This window comes from Epinephelus moara, chromosome 17, assembly GCF_006386435.1.
Source record: "Epinephelus moara isolate mb chromosome 17, YSFRI_EMoa_1.0, whole genome shotgun sequence".
NCBI lineage: Eukaryota > Metazoa > Chordata > Actinopteri > Perciformes > Serranidae > Epinephelus > Epinephelus moara.
In genome coordinates this window covers 19243977-19269822 of record NC_065522.1, presented here as the reverse complement: position 1 = coordinate 19269822, position 25846 = coordinate 19243977, and the positions used below count along the sequence as shown (strand labels likewise).

The window sequence follows — 25846 nt, the reverse complement described above, 5'->3', positions numbered from 1 at the left end:
TGGTCGCTTAGCAACATCAGACGCAACCTGCCTCTCCACCCTTGAATGTTGGCACGTGGTAGCACCCAGCCCAGCCCTTATTGATCTTCTTATCAAACTCTCATAAAGAAAGCACATAAGCATATTTCCCAAAATGACAAACTGCTCCTTTAATACAACGAATAATAAGCCACAATTTATTAAATACCTTTATGAATTAGTTTAAGACTTAATTTAACTCTTGAAGGCCAAGAATTCAGCCCCCAAACAACAGTTTTCAAAACATTTCCAGGACTTGCAGATGCCTTGGTGGATCCTCATTAAAGATAATTCTGCTCTATTACAACTTGGCTCTTATTTTCATAGCTTTGGCCATCATATCTGAGATCTTGGAAAGTCACATGGGCAAGAAACATGAGCATTCAGAGACAATCAGACAGATTGTAAACAAGCTCCGCAGTTTACTCAGATTATTGAAACCAGTTTATTTGGGAGGAACACTGGAAGTGAGCACAACCAAAATGTTGGAAATGTTGTTGACTGCTCTTGTTTTTGACCTGCCAAATGTCTTATTTATATGTTGCCATTTTTACCAGTTAATGTGGTTAGTTAACTGTTACCATCACTGATGAGACCCAAGTTGTAATAACTGGAATCATCCATTAAGGCTTTCTGCAGGACTTCAGGACACCTTGATGGATGTTCATCAAGGCAAACTCAACCTCCCACAGTGTTCAGTTTGTGTATCCGTCTCCTTACCACGTGTTGTACAGGCATGGGCTGTGGGGCCATGGGCGCGGGGCCCCACTGTGTGGTCGACATGGTCTTATTCTGCCAGTTCTGGCCTCCCGTCAGCTTCTTCTCTCCAGGCTGGTTCCACTGCATCTCTGGCCTGGAGAACGACGAGCAGAGCAACAAAAGAAGCTTTTCATTTTTTATTTTTTTCCCCACTCGCTCAACCTCGGGCCAGTCTATCAAACAACACCAAAATCATGTCTTGGAAGAAAGAACACGCAGTAGATTTGCTCTATTTACTTGTAGATTCCTTTTACTTTCTTTTATTTTTTATTGTCCCCCGTGAGGCGAATCATGAATTTTAAAGACTAACAATGCTGCAAGTACAGCAGAAACATGAATGGGAGTCTGTGTGCAGCAGTCTCTTGACTTTAACACTCCACAGAAGCACAAACCTAAGCAGTTAAAAGCAATTGAATACTTTATAATAAATTAGATTTTGACTTTAAGCAGTAAAAGTTGTATTTTGGCAGGCTGTGGTTAGGAATGCTGGCAACAGACGAGGGTAACTGTAACAGGGAGGTGTATTTATTTTGTCAGTGGATAAATCCTCCGGCCTAGACTATAAGCACAACATTGTAAAGTATCATCACAACTCAAGACACTTACTTCTTGGCTGGGGTCCCACCAAACTGCAGATCTGAGGAAAGATAGGAGCACAGAGAAACTGACTGATCACAGTTGAAAGAGAGTAAATGAAAGGTTTGAATGCAGGTATCTCTACTTTAGATACTCTTGATTTTACGTCACCTGTGTTCTCTCACATGATCTCTTTACTAGTTTGTACTGAGATGTGTTAAATGAAAACTCTCCGTGAGGACTTGCAAAATTTAACTGACTTAAATCTTAAAAAGGGAAGAAAAAAATGTCTTTTGTTTAACAGTGCAAGTCGTTTTATCTATACTCAATGTGTGTATGAATACCTTCAAGGCCGAGAATTTCAAGTGTTAAATCACATAAATGTTTAACCATTAAAAACTCTGCAACTTTTTTAGTTTCTTTCCCTCCCCTTTGTCGACACACTCAGCTCCGCGTAAACATGCATCTCGACACTCACTGCCCACGAGGTTGGCCAGAGAGGAGTCGAGGTCGTTGGCTAGCAGCTTTCCTCCATGATGGATGGCCATTTGAGGAGGAGGAAGAGGTGCAGTGTGTGTGGGCATCGTAGGCTTCAACAGGTCTCCTAGAGCATCAAAACCTGAAGGAGAAATGAACTCATGAATGTTAATAAGCTGGGAAACAGAAGAAACAATACATTTTTGATAAGACAGCCTGGTAACAACATCATACAGACAGAGATGAACACATAGAGGTTAGTACGACATACAGTACAGACACATGGACAGAGAGAAGCAATGAAGCACAAACATAAATTATTCGCTATACGCCCTTCATCAAACAGCAATTACCCAATCACAGCTTAGCAAACATTTCAAGAGTTTTGAGGTCTTTTTCATAGCTTTTACAAAACCAAAAGCACAACAGTAAAGGCCCGGACACACCAAACCAAAGGACGACTGTTGACTAAGCCTTACGTTGCCTGTGTCTCGGCCAAGATGTTGCACTTGAACACACCGCAAACACTACCACTAACATCCAACTAGCATGTACGTTCTGTCCCTGGGTGAGAGGAAATAACTCTCTTTACCAGTAGGTGGCAGAAGTCTGTATTCGTCATTCAGAAAGGGAAACTAGAAGACCATTAGGACGGATTCAAGACGCAAGTTAGCCAGCGAGCACATTTTAATGTTCATTAGCAATATAGCACAAACAATTATGAACTGTTTCAGCTAAAGAGCTTGATGGCTATAAAATGATCTCACCTCATATAACAAGTTTGCCCCTTGACTTTACTTCGTTTGTTTACTTTCCTCACTTCCGTTTCTCTTCTTTTGCACTGGGCTAAACTGCCAACCACAGTGATATCACTCACCAATTGAGTCCACCGGCTGGGATGCAAGATCAATATGCTAAATTGGCCTACAAAAAGCAGACAAGGGCCAACAGTAAGAGACACACCGCAAAAACTAGGGCGACAGTCGATAACATACTGCCAGACACTGACCGTCAGTTGGTTTTTCAGGGTCCTAAAAGTGTAAGAAATGTAATTAACTGTGTGTCTGCTAGCTACACAAGAAACCGATACTTCCAAGATGCATTTCATTAGTTGACTACATTATTTTTTGAGGTTAAAGGACACATTAAAAAAGCCGCTTTCACTTGACCACATCCTCTAATGTATAAAAATATGATCCTGGATGATGGACGGACTGTATCAGAGTGTAGGTTAATGTTAGCGGCTCTGATTCTGTTAGGGCTGTCACACTCTGGTTGGTTCGTTGATTGATTGGTCAATATGCTCTATTCGACCAAATCTGCATTGGTTGAGGAGTCACTTGTGTTACTTTGATAAGGCCACTGGTCCACCAAAGAGTTTCTTTTCCCAGCTGAAAACAGCAGTTGTTGGTCAGCACTTGTCCTATGTGACAGCTGGTATTTGTGTCTTTTGTCCCGTCCCTTCTCCACTGTGACTAGAAGGCTGGTGACATTGATAAGTGCAACTTTTTACCCAAAGTTAAACATTTTTTAGATCTCTTTTTGATCAGAAAAACAGATTAATAATAACAAAAGTTATTCAGTATGGGATTTATCACTGAATTTATCTTAAGTCTCCAAAAACACAGCAGTTCAAGGCTGGAATACAAAGCTTCTGACAGGGGCACAATCACAGTGGAGCTGGATGGCTAACGTTAGCTTCTGGGCTAAAAATAGTGAGTGCTCTGTGACAGGAAAAAAGCGCTTTGGTCAACACACAACACTACCAAGTAGAGTGCACTCAGCACACTGTGGTCGATGAAATTAATCTAAAGATAACGTGGAGGATTTTTTTTCCCCATCGACCAACGTCTGGTTAACACTTAACACTGCGGCCAAGGCTACTTGCGATAGCGCTATGTTTGTTTAACACATTGGTTGGTCCTAATCCATAAAAGCTTTTTCTTTTGTAACCAAACTAAAGGCTTTTCAACCAACTCATTGGGCTAACATTAGCTTAAGTAGCTAGCTAGCGACTGAAAGGCTAGTTGCCCACCGCATATTAGTAACCTGCTTTTGTGTTCCTCCATCTGAAATTGAGGACCAATTACACAAAGATTTTTGAGTGGAATGGAAATAGATAGCTTGACAAGCAAAGGCTTAGTTCACTTTTCAAATTCTAGCTGCACAAATCTGAAAAACAGTGTGAAAAACTCATGTATGAGATGAAGAGAGTTGAAGAGCAGAAGCAACTAATTTCAAAAGGCATTTTATCCTGATTCTATTAAGAGCCGACTCAACTTTCAGCCCAGTTTTCCCAAACTTTTCACTCACGCCTCAACCACTCTGGACGGTTTTGATCTGAGAAATATTGCTGAGCTGTGCCTCCTTAATGTGAACTATCAAATCTCACTGCGAGCCACGCTGTTAATTGAATTCCTCCTGGTCTATTTTTAGCATTTACCTACACGGGCAGAGATTCCTGTTTAAAAGCAGCTACCCAGACTCTACTCTTTTATTACTGTCACGCAGCAGCCTCATTCTATCAGCCTATAAACCCTGACTCAGTAGCTTGGAGCACTTGTTCTAGATGATTGATTTATCTGTTCCTAGCTGTCATGTACACGCGCTGACTTCGAAGGGTGATCAGTTCTGAACATGTATGCGTTTGTGTATTAGAGGCAGTGAGTAAACTGGCCGGTAGGTGCAAATGACAGAGTAATTTCCTGTGTTAGTGTGCGGGTGTGCGTGTAAGTGCCTGTTAACAACTCCCCGTGTCAGCACTCATCCTGCTAATGGCTCCGTATTACTCTGCTGGTAGGAACCTGGAGGTGTGTGTGTGTGTGTGTGTGTGTGTGTGTGTGTGTGTGTGTGTGTGTATGTGTTTACATGTGTGTGTATTTGGTAGGAGAAGCGGTGAGTAGTGGTAGAAAGAAAGGGAATTTGGAAGTGAAAATGAAAGCCTGACCTCGATAAGATGCATATTTTTCTACTATTGTTTCCTCACTTTACCCTGTAACGATTAAGGGTTAAAAAAATCAATAAACTGAGACGAGCTGCAGGTGCAAAAAGAGGTCAAGAACAAGGCGGCAATACAAATCTGGAGAGAAACAAAACAAGAACAAGAAAGACGTGAACGCAAGACAACTAAACGTACAGCTTCCCTGCAAAACACAGAGGAGGAGGAGAGAGGAAAAAAGAAACAGAGGCAACTCATGGTGGGAAAAAAAAGAGGGAGGAATAATATTTAGTTAGGAAGCGGTGTGCAGGTCTGACAGTGGTGCTGACACAAGAGATTCAGAAAACACTTTTCCTGCTAGCTTAGCAGATGGGAGAAAAGGAGGGAGAGGAGGAGAGGCACGCGGAGACAGAAAGAAACGAGAGGGAGGAGAAAGTTAAGGAGAAAACAGGGGGAAATGAAGAAAGCGGACAAGAGAGCAACCAATATCTTTTTAATTCTCTTGACTCTAATTTCTCTCCCATTGTCGGCATTTCCATTATTGTTGTCGGTGTGATAAAACACTTTGGCAATGTGGGTGATTTTTTGTTTCTTAAACCACTGTGTCAGTAAAGCCCACTGAATTAAATTGAACCAAGAGAGCAATAGAAGAGAGCGGAGATAAAAAGGGGGGAGGAAGGAAGAGAAGGCACAGTGAAACACTCAGTAGATCACACACACACACACACACACACACACACACACACACACACACCACACACACACACACACACACACACACACACACACACACACACACACACACACACACACACACACACAGCACAGATAGAAGAAGAGGAAAACAGGGAAGGAGGGAATTGGGAGGTAGAGGAGGAAGGTGATGAAGCGAGCACTGAGAGCGCTGTATTGAACTGGGAGGATAATGCTATCAGTGTTAGCTTAGGTGTTTCAGCAGAGGATTTGACAGTCAATGGAGTTTAAGATCAAAGGGAAGGAAGGAAGTAAATCCATGTCGAGGGTTCAATTCCAAAACACTGGCAGGGAGAAATCTGTTACTTACTACTATTAAGTTGGATTATCTAAAGCTCTTTTCACACACGGAATAAGTAGCACTGCCGGCTTCATCTGCTGGTTAATGGAAAGGCTTTTTGTCATTCCTTACGGTTTATACGACGGGATCTATACGTAGTAGCTACACACTGCAAATCTGCAATTCTCTAAACGTTACACTGAGGAGCTGTTTGTGAGAATGCAAATGTCTAAATTAGTTGGACCGGACATTAAACAGCAATGAAAATGTCTAACTGGAGAAATGACGAGATTCGGTAACTTCTGGTGGAAAGGGCCAAGGCCAAAATCATTGGACAAATTCAAGGAATGGCAAGAGACACTGTTGTTTCTGACAAAATTACAAACTGTCTACGTGACCGTGGTGCAATCTGTGCCATGTCTAGCCTCCTGCACACTCTACCTAAGCACCACCCCTCACTAGTGATGGCCAAATGAAGCCTCATGAACCACTTTCTTTATTTTCTCACCCCACCAGATGGCCCTTTTGGTTTAGAGATAAAGGCTGAAGGCCTCGCAATGTAGTGTGCTTTCAAACCTTTGTTGAACAGACAGTGCCATCTATTGACTTCAGAAATAAAGACAGTGGTTGATGAGGTTTCATTTGGCCATCACTACCCCTCACCTAACCCAAGCAGAGTATTTCCAGTAGGTGAGAACGCCTCGGATACAGACAATCTCCTGTTGAGTGCCACGTGTCAAAGAGAAACTCCGGATTGTCAAGAGTTCATGAGAAAACAGCTTCAGTGATGGATTTTAAAACTTTTGCTGCTGTTGAAGCCGCAATTATTGACCACTGTTAAGGCTTTTGCATTGACACGTTTGGCCGCGTCAAGTCAAACCACACAGCAATAATTTGCATAACCAGTTAAAATGCGCTGAATTGTGCCAAGTAGCACCTGAGATAGACCTTCTCAAGAGGCGGGCCGACAGTGTACTCAACCACATTCAAGCATGCTGCGGTGACATCCGATGTGCTTCATCATCCTTACTCAGCGGCAGGCGGTGCAGTGGTTAGCGTTTGCATGTTCACCCCGTGTCAGCGTGGGTTTTCTCCGGGTACTCCGGCTTCCTCCCACAGTCCAAAGACATGCAGTTCCCCAGTCTTTTTGCGTTTTCAACAAGTGTTTTTTAACATGTACAATGTGTCTGGATGTAAATCTCAGATTTTACTTAACCCAGACTTTAAAGACACACCTTCAAGCAAGCAGCCTTATTGTATGAAGACACAAGTCCCTGCTGCACTGGGCTAATGCGCCCAGTCCAGCCCCATCAAGCCAAGCTAGCGCATGTGTGTGGAAAAGCCTGACGTGAGTGACAAGGGATGCTCAGCCCCTCTGAAAAACATCACTTTAATTATTTAACATTAGGCAACGGCAGCTTAGCCTATTTTCCGTTGCACAGTAAATATGCAGTTTGTGGGATTCACTACCTGAAAATCTTTGATACAATGAGTCCTTGATTTCAGGCAGAGGTAGACAAAAGCAGGCTTCTCCTTCCTAGCCGACGAGTATTGATTTTATCTGGTGAAATAACACCTGTAGCTGGCAGATTCATGAGTTTGTTGAAAATGCCATATCTGGCTGACTTTTTAATGTTCCCAGCTGACTCATTTAAAATGACAACCCTTATAAAAGGGCTCTTAAATATGAACTTGATGGCTACATACATGACATCATGCTAAGAGACTGAAGCTAAAAGCTAACAGATTCCAGTCAAAATGTCAGCAGCCCCACGAGCTAATGTTTCAAATGGAAGACACTGACAAACAGCATTGTTTGGATACTGCAGTGTGGAGCTGGTTAGTCCTTGTGTTATAATGAGGTGAAATGTAAGGTCGCACTGTTATTAAATTCTAACACAACCTTTTAACCTTTCTTTTGCGTACAAGAGGTGATAATCGAGTGATGCAGTTATTAAAACACTGCTCTTAATAAGAGCATGATGTGCATTTAAACTCTCTGTGTATGCATTTAAACTCGTGCTGCTGCAGCCTTTACGTTAATGTGTTTCAATTTATACTTAGTTAGTCTGACCCCGTAGGATTGCCGTTGCACCTTCACGTTAAATGACTCGGGTGCTTATTAAGAGAGTTACACAACAATGTGCATGTCTGAGAGGGGGTTTAAATAGTAGCACTAAAGCACAACTGGTTTGCTGGTAAACTCAGCAACCCCTTAGTTTTACATTTATTGTGCAAACAGAGATTAGGGTTGAACATGGGTGAGTTAACATGGATGTGAATAACCTTTTTATGAGGCTTATGCCCCATATGATCATGTTTGGGACATGGTGTTGACATGAGCACAGCGAATCAGGTTATTATTATCAATACTAGTATGCCAGTTACTGGCAACTGCAGTCTATTTGTGCAAGCACCTAAAAGGTTCACAAAAAAGGGGACGACAGCAGAGATAGAAAATATTTAACATTACAATTACTACAACTTTACAACTTAACTGCTGATTTCTTCTCTGCTCCAATCACCAATAGCTGTCTGCTCTGAAAGCATGCACCATCTCTCTATCTCACCACACTTTCACTACATACTGAGCTACTCAGGAAAGCAGCTTGAAACTATGAAATGTGCCTTTATGAAATAACTGTGTTGCCTAGATATAAGAGAAGCAGCATCATTGCACAGGGCCTGTTGCTGAGCTTCTGTTTCACTTTGCCTCTCAACTCAAGTGTGACATTTGGTTATGTTTGGCCTCTTTGCAGATTTGCAGCCTCTTTAAGTATGGAAAGACAAAACTGCATTTCTTAAGTGCTACAGAAGTGAGACGCTTTCTCTGCCGCTGTTGTGTTTTGGTTACGCCACTTGGCTGGAGTACCTGTGCAGGTAGTCAGAGGCTCTCAATAACCAGGATGGATAAGGTGTATACATGCAACAGTGTCTTGGTTTCTTTAAAGCCCAGTTCAGACCAAAGGTTCGTGACGAGACGAGTTAAAACAGTCAACTAGTTGCAACGCACACGTTCTAAAAACCTGCCGGTTCACACCAATGCAACTAGATGAGATGGTGTATCATCGCTATGCAACAATTCTCTGTACTTCTGTTCTATTTGAAGCTTTTCAGGCTTATTTAGTGGCTGAATATAATTTGTAGCTTCTTAAAATATGAATGAGGATAGTGATAGTGAGATACTGGCTACAGTTGCATTTGTAGTAGTGATGAAAGGGCAAATAACAGACACAACAAGCATCAGATGGACTGTATTCATAATAAATACACCACAATAATTTAAGTAAGCAGTGCCAATTAATCAGTCAATGAGAATGTGTGAATGTGTGTATGAGGGGGTACAAGCACATACAGCGAGCAGCAGGTAGCGACTCACTGTCCGACACCAGCACACAGTGAGGACGTAAACAGAGGGCTCGGTGGGGACAGAGCACCTGCTGCAGCACACACTGTCTGCGTTCATTTTGACTTGATGAGTGGACTTGACTACAAGCTGATTGGCTGAAGAAACAGGTGATGTGCTTTATGTTCTAAAACCAGCCACCGGCAATTTGACCAGCTGAGTTGCAGGTGACATCATCAGCCGGGAACTTTTCTCTGCAACGTTCTGAAATGGTTTCATCTCATCACGAATCTTTGGTCTGAATTGGACTCAAGAACACACCAGTGGGCATATTCAGGTTCCTGAAAATGGAATATGGTGTTTAAATGCTCCAACACTTACGCAGGATACTCCAGAAACCCGATCATATACAAGTTATTCATGTCCATGTACACGCATGAGCAGAGATTGAGACAATAAATAGCTGAATGTAACAGAATGAAACGGTATAGATATGAGCAGAGACACATGCACTATTAAATTAAGTTGCAAATCTCAAAATCTGATTTGAAAACCAACTTAATAACTTGATTAAAAATGGGGGAGACTGAATCCCTCTGTGAGGAGAACTACAGTTGATACAGCATTAACAGAAAGATTAATTTGCTCAAATTAAATAAACAACAGCAATCTTCCAAAGAAAACAGAAGCATAACTGTGTTAGAATATGAAGAAAAAATAATTGCAGGAACCGTCAAAACGGACAACACAAAACAGATATGAAGGATGGGAAATTCAGAATACATTATAAAGACATCACACATTGTGCACTGCCTGTAAAAAAATAAATAAATAAAATTTCGATATAAAAGGAACAACTACGCCTCCAGCTCTCCGTACACAAATACAGTAAGATACCAGTTAAAAGTGGACCAAAAAAATTGGATAAAGAATACAGACTTTGCAGAGGAGACAGAGGAAGAAGGAGAGAGGACTTTGAATTGTAAGGACAAGGAGGAGAAGGAGGAGGAGGAGGAGGAGAGCAGATGGAAAGGAGTTGCCTGGGTGACTCTTGCCTTGTGAAGTGTGATGGGGAGACGGTGAGGCAAAGACAGAGAGGGAGATGAAATAAATGGAGGGAGGGAGGGAGGAAGGAGGAGGAGGGTGGGAACGGTGTGAACAACAACAAAACAAAACAGACGAGTAGTAGCAGACAGATGGGACGGAGCACAATGACAGACGACGTGCGAACAGACGTGGACACACACAGTTACAAACACTAACATATAAAGATACATGTGGACAAAATACAATGCATGGACACACACACACACACACACACACACACACACACAGTAGAGTAGCTTCACACACACACACGCACACACATGAGATGCTGCCAGTTGCCCAGATGGTGTATTGGTAGTTGTAGTGACAGCTTCAACACAGGCTCTATTAATAGAAGGGAGTTAGTCTGTCCAAAGCCAGGACCAGGCTGCACGCCGGAGTCACAAGCCTCCAACTGTTACTTCTGAGCAGAGCACAAGAGTCCGATGGGGTTAAACAAGATTAGAGCAAGCCAGGCAAAAAACGTCAGCAGCTCCTGGAAAGAATCTGCACTATTTAAACATTTGAAAAAAAAAAAACACAAAAGAAAAACAAGCTTTATTAGGCAAATGTTTGAAGAGGCAACGCTACAGCTGTACAAACGCAACTAATGCTCCTAATAATGATGACAGCGATGCGTCACATGGAAAAGACAACTAATGAAATCGCTTCAGAGTCCATTTGGAGGATTTTAAGATTTTCCAGATGTATAATTAGCGATCTCGCTCTGAATGATAATACTGTTTCGATTAAGTCATACAAACTTGAACGGCGTGTGCAGCGACTGCTGGTGTGAAACAGCTGGCTGATTAATCCTGGCAAATTTCCAGTAATGCTAATTGATGGGCGGCGGCGGCGCTGTGAAATAATATGCTCTGCTAGATAAAGACAGGCAAAATGTTTGAACCTAAAAAACTGACTGGAGTGAGACTTTAGTTTGGACGAAAAAAGGCAACATTACTGATTGTTGAGAAAGTAGAAAGACACAGAAATTTGCTAGAGCAATTACTGGTCCAAATGACTATTAGAACGATTTAAGATATTATATCAATGACTGTTTACACCAATGAAAACAAATAACTCTCAGATAAAGGCCCAACATCAACACACCACTTGCCCCAACTAGTTAGCCCTTGCTCCTCCATTTTGTGCATTCACGTCTAGGTTTGGGGTGTCCCGATTCTTGTCGGGGTAGAGGGGTAAGGCGCAGTGTTCAGGCTACGTGACCCTCCAAACAAAGGTTTTTAAACTGAGTGTTAGGAGAAAACATGGCAAGATGGTCGCACAAGCAACAAAAAAACCTACAAATATATTTCCATCATTAACAAAGATTTAACAAATTACAATAACCATTGCTTTATTTTGTTTAATGCTGGTTTAATATATTCTGGTCCTTTTATTTACAAAAAGCTTAAAAAAATAAAATAAATCACGAAAAGTATCCAGATGCCTTGATAGCTAACTAGCTAGCTTGCTAACGTTACATTGTTACTGCTGATTTGTCCATGACAGTCCTGCATTTTGACAAATTACCATGTCGCATTACCTCCCTTTATTAGCATATGATGCTCGAAATTTAACTTAAGTCTGGTAGCACTTGTAACCGCAACTCTAATATCAGTGCAGACTGGCAGGGTAGGAGCTAGTGTTGCACGGTATACCGGTACTAAAATAGTACCGCGGTACTAGAGTATTCCAAACGGTACTATACTGCATTTGGAAAATACCGGTACTTTGAAATTGATTCAATTCATTAATTTAGTTAATTTATTTTACTCAATTATGCACACAAACGCCTTTCTTGTTCCTATTGGAGCACAGATTGCGCAAGTGGTGTGTATGACAACACCTGTATCAACATTCGCAGCTGGCACACGTGAAAAAAGACAAGAGAAAGTCTGCCTCGCAAAGGGAGACAACACGAGACAACACAAACTTGGTGGAACATTTGAGTTACCAAACCGTGACGTCCGTACCGAGGTACTTACCGAACAATGATTTTTTTGGTACCGTTACACCCCTACTATTTATTGTTCTAAAGGTTTGTATCCAAAAGGACTTTTCCTTAGGAAAAGTACCGAAGAGTATCGAAAAGTATTGAAATTCATATTGGTATTGGTACCGAAACAAAGATTTTGGTATCGTGACAACACTAGTAGGAGCACGAGTTTCTAACGTTAGCTTATAGAGCACCAATAGTGGCCTGGTAATGCAGCAGTTTTCTTTCGTGTTAAATGACTTGCTTGAATGATAGCATGAAACTTAAGCTGTAACTAGTGATGGCCAAATGAGGCCTCATGAACCACTGTCTTTATTTTCTGAAGCCACCAGATGGCGCTGTCTGTTCAACAAAGGTTTAAAAGCACACTTCATTGCAAGTTCTTCAGCCTTTATCTTTAAACCAAGAGCGCCATCTGGTGGGGTCAGAAAATAAAGAAAGTGGTTCATGAGGCTTCATTTGGCCATCACTACCTGTAACAAGGTCTGTATATGTATATCTAAAGGGCATCGACTACCGATGAGGTATCAGGGTCTTGAGAGTTCAACCACTACCCCTTGTAACTCTGTTCCGAGGAGCAAAGGGGAACTCGAAAACGAAGGGGTGGGGTAAAAAATAAGAGTCGGATTGAGCCAAAGTGGTGCCATTTATTAACAAAGCTTTCCACTGAAATTTGAGGAGTATTTTGGCAATATTCAAAATTTCTGTCATTGCCAAAAAATCTGATTAAAAGACCAAAACCAAATATGTAATAGTACAGCTCCCAAAACTTTTTTAAGATATTTTTTGGAGTTTCTTGCCTTTATTTTTGATGGGGCAGATAACGCGTGAAAGTAGGAGAGAGAGGGAGCAAAGGGCCATGGACATGGTGCGCCCACTCCACCAGGTGAGTCAGTGGGCGCCCCCTCTCAAAATATTCAGACAATTTCAACATGTTTGTGGCACTCTCACTGTAGCCATGCATCTATAAAAAGGCTACATGATTTTCTAAAACAGCTACATGCTGTAGTTATTACCAAATGTTACTCAGATGGGAAAATAGTGCATCTGTTGGGCACTATTTTCAGTCGTGGATTAATACACATTTGGTGTGCTATTAAGTATTTACAGCAGCACAGACGGTGCGTGTGGGACTGAACCTAAAAATAAAACCTTAAGCGCCCATGACCATCATGATGAAGGAACAGGTCTCCCAGGGCAACAGTGTGGCTGTGCTTTTAATAGTTTAGTTTAACAGACATAGAGAAATTAGCTACATCAAGGTTTAGCTACAAAGACAATATTTTGGTTTTGGTCTTTTCATAGGATTTATTGACAATAAGAAAAAAACAATCTAATATTTTTTTTACTTGTCCTTTAGATTAATTGATGAAGAATCTAACTTCTGTAACTCCATCTGAACTCTTGCAGTTGAAACCTGCTCTTCTTTCCTAACTTTTTCCTCTCTTGATGATGAAAATAGTACTTAGACATCCTCTGAGGGTAGTCGCTCTTATCTGCTGGGCCTTGTTTTGGAGCTGTCGATAACTCGCCCTGCCTTAAAATGATATGCTTTGCAGGAATGTCTTGGGACCCGAAAGGGTTGAGAAGTACAGAGATTGATTGTGTCAGTCGCTGAGAGGTTACAAGAAAGTAAGCCAATAAGAGGGCTCGAAGCCAAAGTCCCAGACCTGCAACACTTAAGAGCCATCAGTCTAAAGCTGTTACCTTACCAAGTGGGAAACCACAACAAGAGAAGCTAAAGTGTTTGGAGGCAGGGTTCCTTCACATCGTTTATTCCAGTCAAGACTTCTAGATGTTAGTTTTGTCAATAGATTTTGATGATTTTGATTGGTGATTAAATCATTTATCCCTTTCTGTTTCAGGATCATTTTACAAATGCTGACAAGATCTATTTAACTCGTTTACTATAGGTTCATCTTCTGTAAAATAAATGATTAACTGCTCATATTTGTGGAATTTGCAGACCTGTGAAGGAACCCTGAAAGAAAAAACGAGTAACTGAGGAGAATCTGGACTGGGATCAGTTAACTTTTGGTTCAATCAAATAATAAATAAATGAAGATGGACACATTTCTAGCACCGTTTTGGTTGTTTTAAAGGAGACAATTTTCCTTATCTTGTTGTTTTCTCTGGGCTTTCTTACTAGTTTCAAGTTTGTGGAGCCCTGACAAAAAAATGTGATGTCACACATGTTCATGCACCAATGAGGATTTAGCGATATCTACCATATGCTGTCACTAAAATCTGATCAATTTGCACACTCACAGCCCTGAAGAAGCAAATTAGCTGAGTTTAGCCGGGAGTAAAGCCTTGTCCACACGCACACAGGTATGTTTGTAAAAGGGGTTTTTCCCTTCTTCGTTCTAAAAAAAATCCCGTCCACACAAGCATGTTATCGCAACCTCTGTACGTCAATATAGCGGAAGAGTAAACATGTCCGCCACTGCATGAAATGTTGCCTCATTTGTGACGCCTCACAAAGGAGATAATTTCAATTCAATTTAATTTATAAAGCCCATTATCACAAATCACAATTTGCCTCAGAGGGCTTTACAGCATACGACATCCCTCTGTCTTTTGAACCCTCACAACCGATAAGGAAAAACTCCCCAAAAAAACCCTTTATGGGGAAAAAAATGGTAGGAACCTCAGATCATGGCGCACACTCTGATTTCACTGGCCAAAAGATCTGTCTACACATCAACACTGAAAATAGAGTTTCTAAAAATCTTCACCATGGACGGTGTGGTTTGTTTTTAGTGACTTAAAACATAGTTTGTGTGGGGACAAAAAGCCACATTAAAAAAGCTATGTTTACAAAAATACCTGTGTCTGTGTGCACTATGAGAAATTCTCAATAAATAATACCTACAGATGTTTTTGTTTTCTGATCTTTGACCTGAATTGTTGCGATTTGGAACCAAGTTTTCAGGAGCTTTGCATTAAAATAAAAAATGCAACTTAATATAAAGTTAACTGATCCCTCATCTCTGGGTTGTAGAGTCATGGTTACTGTCATTACGGTATTAAGAGACTGCATGTAAGAGGTCAAACAACAGGCTACAAACACCCACCCATTAGCAGGAACAACAAGTCGCAGGGAGCTAGTCAGAGGGTTAGTTAAGTGCTATGTTTGTGCTGCCAGCAAAGTGCAAAGGTTTTAGTTCTCAGTCTGTCTGGACAGTCAGACAAAGCTGGCTTTACCGGCTGCAGGTTGTGGACCGTTGTTACTGGGCGTGGAATTATTCCCAAACACAGCATCGAAATCTACAGCCATGGCTGCGGTGGTCTGCTGCAGAGGCTGGCTCTCCAATCCTGGGGGATGCAGTTAAATGTGACCGATTAAAACCCTGTGTGAATGTTTAAGCTGCACGAGATAAGTGTTGGACTATCTGACACAGCTTTGAAATAACTGTAGATATATACATCAAACTGTGATTCAGCCTGGATGGAAATCGGGGCTTTGCTCTGGTGAGGATTCCACCACCTCCCGCTAAACTAATCCCATTAGATTAGAAACATGGACATTACAGTCTCCAGAGTACTGCCATTGTTGTTGCTTAGTAACTTGGGATTGTGTGTAGGCTGTCGGGAATGTCAGGCTTTCAGAGGAGAGTTAAGCCTGTGCACGAGAAAATCCACTGATGCACCTTTTGTCTTTTTGTCTTCATCCACATCCCTGTTGGGGATTAGGGTTTGAAGCCTCAGAGAGCGGTTGTCTTTGTGGAGTCCACGCAACAACAATACGCCACGAAATTCACAAGACACCGCTGTGCCTATTGTGGTCTACTGTGACTGTAACAACTAACTTTTCAGGAAACATAACAGTGACTCATAGAGATGATCGAGAATTGACAGCAATTTAACATGGCAGATAGAAAATGGTAAACTGATAGAGTTTGTGTGATGAAGTCACTGTTTTTTAATGTGATTTACTGAACTAGCGCCTCACATATTATGCACTAAAATATCTCTGAAGCTGGATATTGGATAAGTTGCTATGGCACAAATTAAAATAAGCTTACATCTGGTGAAACACATGCCATGATTTAATGAAATGAGAAAATTGATACCACTCTCGAATCTGTTTTTAAAAGAATACTTCACCCCCCAAATGGCTGCTTGTACATCAATTACTAACCCAGTGTTTCACTGAATTCATGAAGAAAACTTGTAGATGACGACGAATCCATAAACGGATTCAACAGCAAAACTATACCAAAACATCTAGTTAATCAACTCTCACACAACTCGTCCCATTTATCCAGTCGTATGCTCAGTACTTCCAAAACAGACAGCCCTTTGCAACGGAGAACTGAACTAAAAGTGAAACGTATCTTTGCTCTCTTCACAGCCAAACTCCACTGAACAAAACACTGAAGTCACACAAAAACCAACTGATTGAGGCAGTCGTAGACCAGCAGCTACCGTGTTCAGTGAGGTAAAATGACTGTTTTTGTCAATGGGAGTCTGGATTTGAAGAGAGCTTTGATACGTTTCATTTTTAGTTCAGCGTTTCAATGAATTCATGAAGAAAACTTGGAGTGAACGAAGAATCCAAAAACAGGTTCAACAACAGCAAAACTACACCAAAACAACTAGTTTACAAACTCTCGCTCCCAAACAATTTGTGCAGTATAATCCAAGTCCCATTTATCCAGTCCTATGCTCAGTACTTCCCAAACAGACAGCTACAGACAGGCCCGTCGAACAGTGTTTCCCTCCTGTTAAAATGATGTTTCCTTTGGCCCCAACACCAAAAATTACATTGGTGATGTGACTACAAAACATTTAAGACCCATTGAATTTGAATTTAAGACAATTTTACTGTTTAAGGCCTTGCATTAGTAAATTTCAAGACATTTCAAGACTTTTTAAGGAGCCGTGGCCACCCCGACGCCATCAAAAAGGGCTGTTTGGAAAATACAGAGCATACGACTGGATAAATGTGACTTGGATTGTACTGCAGGAGTTGTGAGAGAGCTTGTAAACAGACGTTCTGATAATGATTTGCTGTTGTAGAACGTGGTCGCCTTTGACTTTAATTCAGCAAGCATTTTCTGTTTTTGGATTCTTCGTTCACTGTGGAGCCTGCGCGACAAACAAAGTTTTCTTCACTAATTCAGCATAACACTGGGTGCGAAACTGATATACATGAGATTATTTGGGGTTGAAGTATTCCTTTAAATATGAAGCTACGGCTGGTTAGTTTAGCTTAGCTTCAATAAAGACTGTAAACAGGGCAAATGGTCAGCCTGGCTCTGTCTAAAAATCCACCAACCAGCTCCTCTAAAGCTCACAAATTAACATGTTATATCTTGCTTGTGTAATTCGTTTTGTTTCACTGGCCAAAACTGTTTCTTGGCCATGCACAGTGACTTCCTGAAGTCTCTGCTGGCTGCTTGGAAACTGCTTCGAGCCAAGAAATAGTCCGGGAACCAGAACCCCTGTGAAATGGCAAACTGTTGTTTTCCATTTTGGCATTTGTACAGATTAAACAGCACAGACACAACGTCTTAATAATAAGTGAGCTGTAGAGGTGCTGCTTGGTGAATTCTATTTGAACTAGCCATTTCCTTGTCTTCGAGTCTTTGTGCTATGCTAAGCTAACCGTCAACTGACTACAGCTCCATTTAAGAGTCATATCAATCTTCTCATCTAACTGTCTGCCAGAAAGTAAATTAAGCGTATTTCCCCAAATATCAAACTTTTACCTTTGGACGATCACAAATATGTTCTTCATTCAACAGCCTGACTGAACTCTTCATCACTGTTTTCGACGTTTATAGCCTTGGGCGTTTAAGTATCCTTTGTGTTGTTTTTGAGAAAAGCACGGGGGATAGTTATCTCGGCTTCCGTGTCAGAACCACTGATAGTGAGGGGCTGAGAAGTAGCTCTGACTCTGAAGTCTGGCCAAACTAATGGCTTCAGTTTAATCCTCTGTCATAAAGCCTGTAATACTGCGCGCTAACAGTGCTTCCAGATGTATCTCTGTACTGCTTTTTGATGCGAGCTGGCTGATTCTGAGCTGAAATGTCAACGTTTTTCCCCCAGAAATACAAGGGGGGAATATACTGTACTGTACAGCAAAAGCTAATATGTGAAAGTCAATGTTGTTGCTCAGCATTTCTGCCGCAGCCACATTTTCAACACTGACAAACAAGGAAACGAGGAGCCGGGGCCTGCTCGCGCTGGTTACAGGATTCATTATTACAAAAATACTGGGAGTATTTACAATGTAAACACCTGCGCCTGAGACTTGTTTAACTGTGTCTCTACACAAGACACCGGCTGGGTCATGCAACATTAGTCTCTGAAGGAAAGGAGGGAGCGATGATGATGGGTGGATGGATGGTTTACATAAAAAGACAAACGAATGGCTCGACAGATGGATGGGCAGACATGTGAATGACTGGCCAGAGGGAGAATATCCCCAGAATGCCAAACACACTTTGAAAAATGACATACTGACTTTCTGCTCATTGATCTGTGTACGTGCATGTAGGTAGATGTCTGTCCTATTTGCATGTCTGCGCCTTCATATATGTGTAAATGCAGGCGTGTCTGTTTCATAGGTCTCTCTCTATGTGTGTGTATGTGTGTAGGTAGCATACCTCCCCAGGCACTGTTGGCGGTGGAGATTGAAGGAGTGCTCTGCACAGCGGGGATGAAGGCCGGCTGAAGATCAAACAGGTCACTGTTCAGATTGGGCACACTGAGGAGCAAAGGAGTGGAGAGACAGAGAGAAGGAAAACAGGAAGGAAAGAGGGATAATAAGAGAGGAAGAAGAAGAAAGAGGTAAGTGGTAGGATAGAGAAAGGAGAGAGAAATTGAGACAGGAAAGAATAAGAGGGAGAGGAGAATAAAGGACAGAGATGTGACGAATGATGGAAAGGAATGACAGAGAAACCAGCGAGAGATGTAGAGAAACAGAAGAGAGAGGTATGGAAAGACCGATGAGCATTAATATTTAATCAATCTAGCATAAATAGCCAAAGTCACCAGTTAAAATGTTCGTTTGTCACAGATAAAGATTAATCCTCGCTCTCTGAAGGGCTGTAAAAACTTCCACGGGGCAATAAAACAGTTAGGAGCAGTAAATTCAGAGCGTCTAACAGCGTGTGCATGTTGAGAATAAATTCTATACCGATTATCAAGAACAAATAGTCTTACTGTGACTCTATTACAGCCGAGATCAGTCGGGGATTTGATACAGGGATTTTGTTTTGTTGGGGAGGAAATCTAAAACAGCCTGCAGAGTTTTTCTTTACATTTAAAAAGAAATAGATTGTTGAACAATAACAGCCATTTATAAGTCCATTTTCTATTGTTCTGCGTGTTTAGCCATTCCTACTGTCATCTTACCCTTTCTTCATTCTAAGAGGACCACAGGAGAGATAAGTTGGGTTTTATCTTCAACATATATACAGACATAATCTTAAAAAAATCCATTAAACGCAACCTCACATTGATATAGATTTTTTCTGCAATGAATCACTTCATTTACATGCACAAAATATTCCTGCTTTTGCCCTTATTCCGAAAAAGACAATATTCCTACTATCCTGTTTAACTTTTCTTAATCTTGCCTTTATTGGACAGGACAGGTTAAGCATGAAAGAGGCAGAGAGAGAGGATGACTTGCAGCAAATGGCCATGGACTGGAATCGAACCCAGAGCTGCTGCGGCGAGGACACTGCCTTTGTACATGCAATGCCCGCTCCATCCATTGAGCTACTGGGTGCCCACTACTAAGCTGTTCACATGGCTAATGAGACTGAATATTCCACTAATATTTCCATTTACATGCAGCTGTACATACTACAATTAATGTGCCCTAACATGTCATTTATCACGGCGCAGCCTCCCCTTCATTTCTTCAACCAAACTTCTTGGTAATTGAAGGATTAAAAGGTCTGTGTTGCGATATTTGCACGTATTTTTCATAATCTACAAATCTAATAATCTTCAAAAGTTGGTGTGTTTCGTCTTTTGACCAGAAAGTGAGCTTTTCTTTCTGCCATGCATCTCTAACCTTTGGCCTTGCTAACTGTTGGCTAGTTGGTTTGCGTACAATGCATCCATGACAATGCACAGAGCTAACATTTAACAGACAAGAGGCTGTGTGTCACACACTGCAGTAAAAACCCAAAGTGAGACGCATATTCTGAACGTGCTGCAAGTCATAAACAAGTCTGAAGAATGCTATTAACCTTTTGTGGTCAAGGGTACAATTGCCCGTTTTTGACTACTTTTGATTTTACCATTAAATTTCACCTTAAAAACTCTTTACCTTGCCTTGTTTGGTGTCATTTTTTTCAGCACAACCTCAACTGTGTGACTTTACAGTTATGTTTTCATTTTGACATTCTGTATTAACACATTGGACCTAGAATTACACAAAAACACCAATAGGAAAGGGGGTGTCATGTTTTTTCTTTGCTTGCGAGCGCTTTAGTTAGAATAGCCCGTGTTTACCGTTTCTTCCTGCACCAAACACACACCAAACGTGACGACAATATTCAGGAAAAAGCATGGCGTAAATTATTTATCATAAGTCTGGTTTTACTTGGCCTATTAACACAATTTAAACGTGGTATGTAGTTCGAGGTTCACACGTTCGACACAAGGCTGCGTCTTGCTGCTACGTCATCTTAAATCGGTCATGTGATTTGGACGCACCGGCGAGTCCGTGGACTCCAGAGGGTTAAAACTCAAATAATATCAGCATATAAATGCTCACACAGATAAAGGCCTAATTTGGAATATCCAAACTGCATATGGTGTTTACTTGACCCTCATCAAATTCAGAATGTTGCCATATTTGGAATAATAGTGAAATATTAGTGTGCATGTAAATGTAGTCATTGTGAGTGGGTGGCGGGGTCCGCCATTCTCATTGACATTAGCCTGAACTAATAGGTGAAATTAACTCCTAATGCAAACTGAGCTTTCCTTCTGCTACTAGTTCAGGTTAAAAGCATTCAACTGGTGAAACACTAGATGGCTTTTATTTTGAAACAGCTGCAGGAAACAGAATAATTATATCTATCTGAGTTTATCATTTAATATCTTAAAAAATAATGAGGACTTCAGTTGGTTTAAACTGGTCAACATCTTACTGTATATGGAGTCAAACTGGTGTGTGTGTGTGTGTGTGTGTACCTGTTGGTGGACAGCGTGGAGGTGAACAACTCTGGGGTTTGTGTGATGTGGTTGTTGTTGGCACTGCCTATCGTCTGGCTGTTGGGGGAGGCAGAGGGTGGAGTCTGCATACCGATCTCCTTCAGGCGCTGGTCCTGGAGGACACACACACACACCAAACCAAAAGAAAAACACCACAATGTGATCAGGAAAACAATGGTTAAACAGTCATTTCCCACTGGAAATGAATAATACTGTTTCCAGTAAACTGAAATCCTGGAAAATGACAAACACAATCTCTTCATTTGAAGGTGCGAACAAAGACAAATGCACAAACACAATCTCTCATAGAGGGGAAAAAAAAAAACACCCGAAATTCTCACAGCTGTCCTCCTGTAACTTCTTGTTGTTTTAAGATCCTGTCAAGTATCTCATTGCAAACAGGCCCAATATTGAGTCATTTTAAGTAAAAGCATAAAGCAAGATGTTTAAATTTGCATCTTTTGGTGATATTCAGATATTCAGCTCTTGGCTTTAAGACTAAACGCCAGGCCTGCATCCAGTTTCTAAATGCAGTTTATTGCTTGGTGTTGCCTGCCAAGGTTGTCTGGTGGTGTGGGATTCAGCATACACAATATATATAATGACGGATGATTAGTTTAAAGTACTCCAAAACAAATTATATTGGTTTCTGGTGACAAAAAGCTCTCCAGCACTGTTTGTCGTGATGCTAAAAGCCTCTATAACCGTATCTGACCCTGTCCTGCAGAGACCCAGGTGCAGCTGAAATGCAGACTGCTGTTCTCTCTGGTGACAGATGTACAAACATCAGCAAAGTCCAGCCACCGCTGAAGCTAAACTGAAACAACATGACGAACAAGCCAGAGATCGGTTTTAAATTTTCGCCTCGTTTGAGTTGATTCATGCCGATTCAATCGAGACATAAGAAGCCTGCAAATTACTTTTATTCCACACAAACAGTGGCGAAATACTGCTGATATATTTGCATGACTACCAGTCCAACCAAACATTTTCAAGTCTCAAACTGCTCTCAGGTAAGAAACCCACACAGTAAAACCACCCAGAGTGATTTTACCTGCTGATCCAAGATCAACACTCCAGCACTTTGAAGGCGCTCCTACACATTTGCTGTTAAAAAATAAAAAACCTCCCTACCTCCTCCAGACTTTCATTTCTTGCATGAATTTGGAAATGTTGCTTCAGGGTCAGTTTGATGTATGCTGGTAACAGCGGAGAAATCTGACTGTCAACAACTTCCCCTACACTCTGTAGCTTAAGATGTTGCTATATAGCAACAAATCTTAAAGGGACAGTTCACTCCAAAATCAAAACTACATATTGTTCCTCTTACCTGTGGTTCTATTTGTCAGTCTAGATTGTTTTGGTGTGAGTTGCCGAGTGTTGGAGAGATCGACTGTAGAGATGTCTGCCTTCCCTTCAATATAATGGGACTAGATGGCACTCAGCTTGTGGTGCTCAAAGCGCCAAAAAATACATTTGAAAAAAACTCAACAGCAATGTCTCTTTCTAGCAATCATGACCTGGTTACTCAAGATAATCCACAGACCTTGCTATGAGCAGTTTCATGCAGGAACTATCTATATTTTTTTCTATATTATATTTTCTTTCTAAGGAACTACACCTGCCTACTTTATTATCATGCAGAAGGAAGCGTGCATCTACTGCTAGCTGACCTAGCACCACTGAGCTAGCTAACGTTATGGTTCAGCCGACACCATGAACGTGGACATCTTGCACTGTCATGAGCCTCTCATCCATGAGATGCAGATACATGCTTCTGCATATGGTTGGTGGGTGTAGTTCGGTAGAAAGAAAATAGTTCCTACATGAAACTGCTCACAACAAGATCTGTGGATTATCTTGAGTAATTGGGTCATGACTTCTAGAAAGAGACATTGCTGTTGGGTCTTGAAATGTACTTTCTGGAGCTTTGAGCACCACAAGCTGAGTGCCATCTAGTTCCATTATATTTGAGAGAAGGCAGACATCTCTATGACTGATATCTCCAACACTCGACAACTCACATGTATGTATTGTATGTATGTAGAGTATTCAAAGCAGATCAAGAGAGGGACCTGCCCCTCTCTGTCCTTCTTAAACCAGGCAGTACTGATCAAATATGAACCAAGATTCTGCTCTGTGTTACCTATAGCTAGCCTACAGTGTCTTCAGAAACATATTTAGTGCCCTGTTTGGCTGTAATATGAGAGTTTGAGAACAGAAAGTGGGCTCCATACTGGTTCCTGTATTGTAAATACTGAAAAAAAAAGAGATACTAATCAGTGCTGATCAAATATGAACCAAGATTCTGTCACTCTGTCACCTATTTTTAACCTAAAATGTTTTCAGAAACATATTTAAGTGCCCTGTTTGGCTAGAGTTTGAGAACAGGAAGTGGGTGCCATACTGGTTCCTGTATTGTAAAACTAACCTAAATTGTTTTCAGAAACATATTTTAGCTTACCGTTTAACTGTTTTTCGAGATTGTTTGATACCAGCCAGCTGCTATATTGTTTCCTGTGGAAAAACGGCCGAGCTTGCATTACGTCACCCACCAGCGGAAGCATTTATTGGTCCGGTGCGGCGCAGTGCATTCTGGTAATTGTAGGTTTTCAACCTCTTGAGCGTAAGTAAATACGACAGCCCTTTCCTGTTTTCTCTGGTAATATAACACCAATTTAAAAAATGGTTGCGTCTCTTTGCTGCATGGACAGCTTGGTTTTATGAAAAGATCATCGTTACAGCAATTTAATACGTTTTAAAATCAATGAAAAGTAAAACACTCTGTTCCTCTGTATAGTTAATATGACATGTTCAGGCTGTCTACACTGTTATGATATAATCCCATAAGTGACTACATTACATTTTATTGCTTTATTGATTGATGTGATCATTCTTGCCGTTTTATTGCTTATTTCTTGTGCCATGTGCCTGTATTTCCCGCTGGATCTTATTACGTTTGCTGCTGCAATGACCTAATCTCTCCGCCGGGATCAATACATTTGTGTGTTATCATGTGGGAACATGTACTGGGAAATAACAACAGTAGAACAAAAATCATGAAATTATGTTTTGCTAGGCACACAAGGAAAGCAATTTACAGAACAAAGGTGTGGAAACAGAAATGCTGCTACTCACAGCGCTTTTGTCTGTTTTATTTATCCATGGACACCCAAGTGTTTTAATTCAGTTTGAAACTCAAACTTTAAAGGTATGGAAATGATCCAATTGACTTTACAAACTCTTCCACCTTTAAAAGAATTTGGACTTTGAGCAGATTAATGAACAGACCCTCCTGCTGTACCAGCCTCAGCCGCGCCGACTCCTCTTCATTTATATTCTGACAGTGTAGCAAGGAACAAATGGGAACTGATGTTATTGTTTGGGTTAAGGCCCCAGCTGGACAGTAGCTGTAGTGTGTAAGTGGTTTTGTGTGTGTGTATGTGTGTGTTGAGTCCATATGGACACCAGAGCGCGCAGACAGCTGGACTCGAGTATTTGGACGACCCCTGCTCACCCCGGCTCCCTCACTCTGCTTCTTACTCTGTTATGTTCTCACTCACTTTATCTTCCCTCTCCTTTCAAACTAAACCCAAAGGTAATCAGTGGACCTTGGCAGAAACAGGGCAACCAAGGGCACAGAGTAAACAGCGCGCTAAAATCCAATCAACCGCACACACAAACAAACACACCAAGACACACTGGCAGCACACACGGCTCCCTAATCTGCCAGGGTGTACACATGCTTCATATACACACACAGATCAACAAAGCTCGCAGAGATACTGGCAACACTGCTCGACACATACTGTATCTCCTCTGCCAGGATGTACGCATGCTTAACATGCACACGCGCGCACACTCACACTGAGCTGCTGTGTGCCTGTTTTGTAGCTTCACTGCTCTTACTCAATTACAGTTTGCTGTAAGGCAGGACTCCCAGGGCTGGAGCAAGAAATGTCAACACATTTTACACTTGACTTTTCTATTGCTCGGCTCGCCACTGAGACTCTTGGCCTTTATCCTCAACTGGAGTTCAGAGCTCACCAAACAGCAAAGTTGGTGGACAATATCAGCAGCCTTCAGCACCAGCACAGTGTGGTTTCTACAGCACAGCAGAGTGCTGCACTATCATAGCTACTGGGAAAAAACTGGCAATACAGCACATATACAGGGGTTCAATTCGGTATATTGCGATGTTGTCAGCAAGGCCACATACTGCAATACTTTGAATCTAATTTCAAGAAAACGGTCATCAGTATAAAGAACATATCGCCTTATGTAATCAGCACAGTGTCATCTGCATTTGTATTGATCACACACACTGTAATGTCCAACATCATTGCACTACTTCTCTGGGTCTTGTTCACAAGTGAGGGTAGAATGAAGCTTGAGATGGATCAGCGTTTTGGCGCTGCATCTGTA

The 25846-nt window shown here is 41.4% G+C and overlaps 3 protein-coding genes across 4 annotated transcripts in view; 2 read left to right on the top strand and 1 right to left on the bottom strand.

Annotated features, from left to right (window-relative positions):
- Positions 1-25846, top strand: part of LOC126403715 (serine/threonine-protein phosphatase PP1-beta catalytic subunit) — a 659813-nt gene that overhangs the window by 194471 nt on the left and 439496 nt on the right. The gene's annotated exons all lie outside the window — the stretch shown is intronic.
- The window catches only part of c17h11orf68 (chromosome 17 C11orf68 homolog), a 616176-nt gene that overhangs the window by 194477 nt on the left and 395853 nt on the right, over positions 1-25846 (top strand). The gene's annotated exons all lie outside the window — the stretch shown is intronic.
- Positions 1-25846, bottom strand: part of si:ch211-200p22.4 (phosphatidylinositol-binding clathrin assembly protein) — a 130713-nt gene that overhangs the window by 21155 nt on the left and 83712 nt on the right. Inside the window, exons 11-16 of one of the 2 annotated variants that reach the window (XM_050066435.1) lie at positions 21401-21534; positions 18850-18950; positions 15440-15550; positions 1832-1972; positions 1384-1414; positions 739-871 (exon numbers count right to left, since the gene is read on the bottom strand). In XM_050066435.1, the coding sequence (XP_049922392.1) occupies positions 739-871; positions 1384-1414; positions 1832-1972; positions 15440-15550; positions 18850-18950; positions 21401-21534 (651 nt within the window). The remainder of the gene's footprint in view (positions 1-738; positions 872-1383; positions 1415-1831; positions 1973-15439; positions 15551-18849; positions 18951-21400; positions 21535-25846) is intronic. The other variant, XM_050066436.1, reaches the window with a different exon arrangement.